At 39.0% G+C, this 7,439-nt stretch overlaps 1 protein-coding gene across 1 annotated transcript; it reads left to right on the top strand.

The window, feature by feature from the left end:
- Positions 1 to 430: 430 nt before the first annotated feature.
- LOC137536538 (interferon-induced protein with tetratricopeptide repeats 5-like) lies at positions 431 to 6,221 on the top strand. The gene is made up of 2 exons (XM_068258758.1): positions 431 to 644; positions 3,585 to 6,221. The coding sequence occupies exons 1-2, from the start codon at positions 640 to 642 to the stop codon at positions 5,026 to 5,028; spliced, it is 1,449 nt and encodes a 482-aa protein (XP_068114859.1). The 5' UTR covers positions 431 to 639; the 3' UTR covers positions 5,029 to 6,221.
- Positions 6,222 to 7,439: the final 1,218 nt, after the last annotated feature.

The following is a 7,439-nucleotide window of genomic DNA, read 5'->3' as shown; positions in this document are numbered from 1 at the left end:
GCAGAGACATAAGTCTGATATTGTTTTCAGTACAGGAAGAGTTAAAAAAATTCCAGTTGTTATCTATGCAAAAGAGCCATTGAGCTCCACGACTTTCAAAGTCGCAGAGAGCTCTGTTTTCTGATGCTTGTGTCTGGCACTGTACTTTCTTTTTCTCTCCAGAGGAAAGGTCAATAGTTCACTGGCCTGCTCTGTGAAATCATTTAGAATGCCAAGTAGTCTATAAACTGCAAATATTAGAGAATGATACAATGTTATAAAAAAAAACTATATAACTGAAAATAAAAATATCAGAATATTTTCTTTCCTAGTAATGGGGTACCAATTAATTATATCATAATTTTTCTTCGCTTCAGTGTCTCTTTAAGAAAACAAACTTTTCGTTTTCCATGCTATTTTAAACACACACTTTGTATACCCACTGATATTATAAAGAAGTGTCATAGTGCTGATCGTTACTCTGTAATCATGTGTGGTATGTTTGCCAGTCTCAGTTTCTTTTCTCCAGTCTGTTGTGCTTATTTTCTGATAGGATCTTCCAGTCCGCCTACTCTTGCATGCTACAGATATAAACAGCAGAGTGCTGCTGGCTGGGAAAGATACAGTTCATTGCTGCCGGGCTAACACTGAACTTACAGAATGAGGTAAGTATGCCACTGCATCCTTGCATTAAATGTTTTTCTTTGATTCTCTCTCTTATTTTCTTGATGCAATATATATGCACACTATGCAGCTATAAAATGCTTATGTATAAAAGGTGGTAGTTCTTATACACATCAATGTGATTAAATGCCTTACAGTGAAGCTCTGATGAATTGTACAATGTACCTGCATTACTGACTTCAGCTCTGTCTTAATATATTGGTACATGATTCAAAAGCAATTAACAAGTATTGTATCATCCATTATACACCTGTAGAGAGAGGTGACTGGGCAGTATTACAAAATTAGTAGAACATTAGTAATGCTAGTATTTTATAGAACTGTCCACCAGGGATAGTCAATGAGATGAAAATCATTAGAGTCAAGGACAATTGAGTACAATCATATTTGCATTTCAGTTATAGATGCTTAGTGCCTAGAAATGTCATTGGCTTCTAATACATTTATTTTAGGGACTCCAGCAGTGCAGTATCTGGCTGGGTATCAGGCAAATCGGCCACCAACATAAATTTTAGTTAAAAATATTGGCAAGACGGTAGTGGTAGGACGAAATTTCACATATGCAAAATTACGCATTGTAATCGTTATGCGAAATTTCAGAGAAAATCGTAATTAATTTTGTATGTAATATTTTATCATTTCAGGTAATTTTTTGCGTAATGTTGCCTAATTTTGTGTCGACTGTAGTGGTTAATAGCAATTCCCCATACATGCTATTGCTACCAAAATTGCTACGTATGTTAGAATAATGGATTGCTACGTATCTTACAATAATGGATACAAGTCAAAAAAATAATTTTTCAAAAGACCTTTTAGTTTTTGAGAAAATAGATTTTAAAAATGCAAAGAAAAATGTTTTTTAAGCTGTCATTTTTCTGAGTTTAAAAATCATTTTTCTTTGCATTTTTAAAATCGATTTTCTCAAAAATGACAAGGTCTTTTTGCAAAATTATTTTTTTGACTTGTACCCACTAATCTTCTTAACATCTGTAGCAACCTTGGTGTCAATATCATGTATGGGCTCTTTGCTATTCACTGCTAAAGTTGGCATTAAATGTTGCAAAAATTAAGCAAAATTGTATGCAAAATTACCAATGACTATGAAATCAATTGAACTTACAATTGTAATTACATATAGGCCTAATTGTGACAATTTTCACAAAACTTTGCGTAATCGCTATTAGCTGATTATCACTACAAGCCTGCGCCAAAAGGGAAATTCGATCGCCAGGTGACACCTTTATTATTATTATTATTATTATTATTTAGTATTTATATAGCGCCAACATCTTACACAGCGCTGTACTATATATATATATATATATATATATATATATATATATGTGTGTGTGTGTGTGTGTATTTTTCTTTTGTCTTGTCCCTCAAGAAGCTCACAATCTAGTCCCTACCATTGTCACATCTATGTATATATCATGTAGTGTATGTATTGTAGTCTAGGGCCAATTTAGGGTGGAGCCAATTAACTACTCTGTATGTTTTTTGGGGTGTGGGAGGAAACCAGAGTGCCTGGAGGAACCCATGCAGACATGGGAGAATATACAACCTCCTTGCAGATAATGCCCTGGCTGAGATTTGAACTGGGGAGCTAGTGCTGCAAGTCAAGAGTGCTAACCACTATGCCACCGTGCTGCCCATAACCTGATAATTATTTTTTGTCTGAGTTTTTCTCTGTTGTTAAGCCAGCAAATTCGGCAACTTAGGATAAATCTGCATTTTTTTTCTTATTTTTTTTCCTTATCTTTTTTTGCAACAATAGGGGGAGCTTAAGGTTAGCTATCACCAGGGGGGAGGGCTGTCTTAGATTTAGGCACCACCAGGGGGGTGTTAGGGTTAGGCACCACTGGGGGGGTCTTAGGGCTAGGCACCACCGCGGGGGTATTAGGGTTAGGCACCACCAGGGTGGGTCTAAGGGTTAGGCATCACCAGGGGACTCTTAGTGTGAGGCACCACCAGGAGGGGGGTTAGGGTTAGGCACCACCAGGGTCAGGCTTAGGCATAGGTAGTGGTGGGTTGTGTGAGAGTAGGGTTAGGTTTACCTATAGTAAAATATCTGTAACAATTACTGATATTTTACTAACTAAAATTAACACTTTAAATAGTAGAGTATCTGTAAATTTACTGATATTCTACTATCGGCACTGTTACTGCGCCCAATTATCCATGGTGCCCCGAAACTCCAATACGCACCTGGCTGTGCCCTGTTTATGTCAGATGCAGGATGGAGAGTTAATCAAGAAAAATATGAGTAGGGAATGAGACCCCACAGAAAGAAGGCTCAGCGATCAGTTATGTGTTCTGTAAACAAGTTATCAGCTTGAAATATTTGGGTGTATTCACTGAACTGCAGTAATTTGAATCACGTGCATAAAATTATACACACGGTAAGTAAAGCATATTGCACTGCAGGGCCGGGGCAAGGCTTCCCAGCACCTGAGGCAGAGATTCCAAAGTTTGTTTTCACTCCAGGGTGCTCTCAGATCACCCTACCTACCCGTGATGGTGATCAAGCTTGCTGAAAAAAGGGAACTACAAGTAAATGATGGATGGGTTGTTAGATCTGAAATGGTACTGTGTCAGACTACAGCATAACCCTCACTGATAAGGAATTATAACCATAAATCTTTCCTTGCAGAAAATGTCATCTGAGCGCAGGAGATAAAAAAAGTGAATAGTTCATAGGTTTTAGCTCTGGCATAGTTCAATGAATGTTTCATTGAGCAGTAATTGAAACAGTAAAAACGTAAAAAGTAGATCTAAATATGAAATAAAACTGGGATATCTGAAAAAAAAAACATTTTTAGGAGAAGGAAAGATGCAATTGTTTATCCCATCAATTTCTTTTCACCTTGAGTACTGTATTTCTACTTACTGACTATAAAAAATTATGTTTTCTATTACAGTGGTCCTTCCAAAGATGCTTTGAAGTCCCGTTTGCTGCAGTTAAAATGCCATTTTACATGGCAACTTCTAGAAAAGGATGGTGATGCCGAAGAAATGAAGGAAAGACTGGACTACCAGCTCAAATATTTAGACACCAAGAACAAGTATATGGTGTATAATCTCCGGGCGTACATTATGCACTTGAAAGGTGATTACACAGAAGCCATTCACAATTTAAAGAATGCAGAGGAGAAAATTAAAGAAAGTAACTCAGATGGAACAGGCAAAAGATATCTGGTGACTTTTGGAAACTATGCCTGGGTATACTACCACATGAAACAATATGAAGATGCTCAGAAATACATAGACAAGATAGACCACATTTATGAAGAGCTCAAGTGTTCTCCATGCCGTACTGAAAACATTGCAGAGATTTATGCTGAACAAGGGTGGTCACTGATGAAATTTTGTGGTAAGTATTATGAGAAAGCCAGAGAATGTTTTGCAAAGGCTCTAGAGCTAGACCCAGAAGAACCTGAGTGGCATTCTGGCCATGCCACAGCAGTTTACCGCATAGAAGGTTGGAATATTGTGAAATGCACTGCTTCCGAATGCAAATCACTAGAGTTGCTGCAGCATGCTGTAGAAGTAAACTCAAAAGATGCTGTGTTGAAAGCACTTCTTGCCTTGAAGTTGCAGGACTTACAAAGAGAAGAGGATGGAAGACAATACATAGAAAAAGCTCTAAAACAAGCTCCAGATTCTCCCTATCTTCTACGGTATGTGGCCAAGTTTTACAGAAGAGCTGGGATGGTAGATGAAGCATTGTCCGTCTTGCAAGACGCTGTAGCCCTTATGCCAACCTCTGGCTTTCTGCACCACCAAATAGGCTTGTGTTACAGACAGAAAATGTTCAACGCAATGAATAATCATCAAAGCCGTTACACAAACACTGAAGAAATTAGTGAACTCATTAACAAGGCAATTTTTCACTTTCAGAAGGTATTAGAACACAAGAAAACATTTGTGTATGCCCACATAGACCTGGCTAACATGTACTGTGAGGCAAAAGAGTACCAGAAGGCAGATGACACATTTAAAAACGTCCTCAAATTGCCCAATCTTACAAATGAAGAGAAGCAGCAGGTGCACCAGAATTATGGCCGCTTTCAAGAGTATCGCATGGAATCCCAAGCCAAAGCTATAGAGCATTACAAAGAATGCTTCCAGATACCAGACTCAAATAGATACAGGGACTACAGTGAGAAAGGGCTGAAAAGACTGGCCGAGAGAAAGATAAAGGTTTACCCTCCTGACGCTTCTGGGATTGGTTTACTTGGCTTTGTCTATAAGAATAATGGCAAAATAGCAGATGCAATTGAATGTTATGAACAAGCTTTAAAATATGATCCAGACAGCGAAGAATATCTCAGTGAGCTGTGTGACTTGAAGCTGAAAATATAAACAACACATTCAATAATGGCATAGTTCTTCAGTGGTTCCAATCCTTCTTGAGTGGCAGAACCCACAAAGTTTCTATGGGGCCCTTCCTGTCCACCCCTGTATCACTTAAGTATGGGGTGCCCCAGGGCTCAATCCTCTCTCCCCTGCTTTTCACTATTTACATGTTACCGCTGGGAAAACGAATCCAAAAACATGGCCTGACATACCACTGCTATGCAGACGACACCCAACTATATCTTTCCTTCAAGCCTGGTGTGACAGACCCAACTCTAACTATAAACGCCTGCTTGCGTGAACTACAGAAATGGATGAATGACAACTGGCTGAAACTAAATGCAGACAAAACTGAAGTCCTTCTGATTGGAGGGCAGAGCATGATAACAAAACAACTTAACTTGCAGTCTTCACCACTGGGAATAGGAGGCACGGATCTACGCAGCTTTGATCATGTGCGTAGCCTGGGAGTTCTAATTGATTGGGATTTAAACTTCAGAACTCAAATCTCTGCTGTGGTGAAATCATCCTATTTTCACCTGAACAACATTGCAAAAATCAAGCACCTCATCCCCCCAGAAGATCTGCCAACGCCTTCATCACATCCCGACTGGACTACTGCAATGCTCTCTACACTGGTCTTCCAAAAAAGGCCTTGTACCGTCTACAGCTGATACAGAATACTGCTGCCAGACTGCTAACCAACCAACCCCATCACTGCCACATAACGCCAGTCCTGCACTCCCTTCACTGGCTACCTATAGAATGGAGGGTCCTATTCAAGATCGGCCTACTGACATTTAAATCCCTGAATAATCTAGGCCCTGGATACATGAAAGATATGTTGCAGCTACGTAGCAATCCCCGCATTCTCAGATCAACAGGTTCTAATAATCTAGTCATACCCAGAGTCCACCTGGAAACGTTTGGTCCCAGTGCCTTCTGTCATGCTGCCCCTACGTTTTGGAACTCCTTACCTCAACAGATCAGGACAGCTCCATCCCTGGACGTGTTTAAATCCAGACTGAAAACCCACCTGTTCAGTTTGGCATTTGCAGAAATATAACTTTTGTTGTGTGAATACTTCATCCTACTAATTACTGAATCTGAGAGAGCCTAAGCGTTTTGAGTCCTATGGGAGAAAAGCGCTATAGAAATGTTATTGTATTGTATTGTATAATAAAAAAGGACAAGGACTATTTCATGATCTTATTCATAAAAATGTATAGGGGTTGTAATAGAGCTGGGAGAACCCAAGTTCTTCAATAAACATGGACTGGATCCGTGTTTGCTGTAAGATTGCTGTAAGTTGGCAAATGTCTACAGCTCTCACCTGTGACATATCAGAACATGGTGGAGATGCTAAAATGTTAGTGAATAAGTAGTTGTACTGTTACTGTCATATGCAGCAGCACCCACAAGAACAACATTTTCTTGTTAGTAAATGAAGGCTGTTGTGTATTTATTCAAAATAAATATTTGCTGTGGGTGCTGCATGAGACTGCAATAGTACAAACTGCAATTTACCAGCCTTTCAGTGATCCTTGCTGTGGTCTGATATGACGCAGGTGAAGGCTGCAGTCATTTGCCACCATATAGCAGAAAAGCCACTTCCAGGTCTCGGGATCACTTAGTATTGTTTAGTGCTCTCTGATAATCACTAGCATCAGTAAGGGGGAATTTCCATTAGATTTGTTTGTGTGTATTTGCGCACCTGAACAGACAGGAACACTGCAATATAACTGACAGCCCATGGGAAATCAGTGGTTTGTTTCCATCTACAATGCTTTTTTGTGTGTCCGGGGAAAAAGGACGCACGCTGAATCTGGAGGGCTCATAGACATTTAGCTCAACTCAACCTCATAGTACAGTCATAAAAATATTATGTTAGTAAGAATTATTACAATTTTTTCTTACTTTGTATTCTAAGTGGCAGTTTATTTGGTTACTACGGGGATGACTCACTATCAGTGATGCTCGGATACCCCTTTTTATTATTCGAGTTTGGTCGAATTCGAATAGTAAATTATTCGAATTCGGTCGAATATTCGAGTCGAATATGTTTTACTATTTGATTCGACCTCGGACTTCGAGCTCACTATTCGAGTCGGTATTCGAGCTCATTATTCGAGCTGACTATTCGAATTGGCCTTAAATAGCTTCCAACACTTGTGTTGAGGGTGAATGATGCAAGAAACATCTTTTTTCCCAAGTAACAACAGCAAGTGATTATGTGGGGATGTTCCTTTAAAAAAAAAGGTGGAAAGAGAAGAGAAGTTATGTCCAAAATTCTGTTCAGTAGTGTATATACTTCTATCTTCTTCTTCTTCTATATCTTCTTCTTCTTCTATATCTTCTTCTTCTTCTTCTTCTTCTTCATTTTCTTCTTCTTCTATATCTTCTTCTTCTATATCTTC

The sequence above is a fragment of the Hyperolius riggenbachi genome, chromosome 10 (assembly GCF_040937935.1).
Source record: "Hyperolius riggenbachi isolate aHypRig1 chromosome 10, aHypRig1.pri, whole genome shotgun sequence".
Taxonomy (NCBI): Eukaryota; Metazoa; Chordata; class Amphibia; order Anura; family Hyperoliidae; genus Hyperolius; species Hyperolius riggenbachi.
Note: the sequence above shows the minus strand (reverse complement) of the source record. Positions and strands in the feature narration are given on the sequence as shown.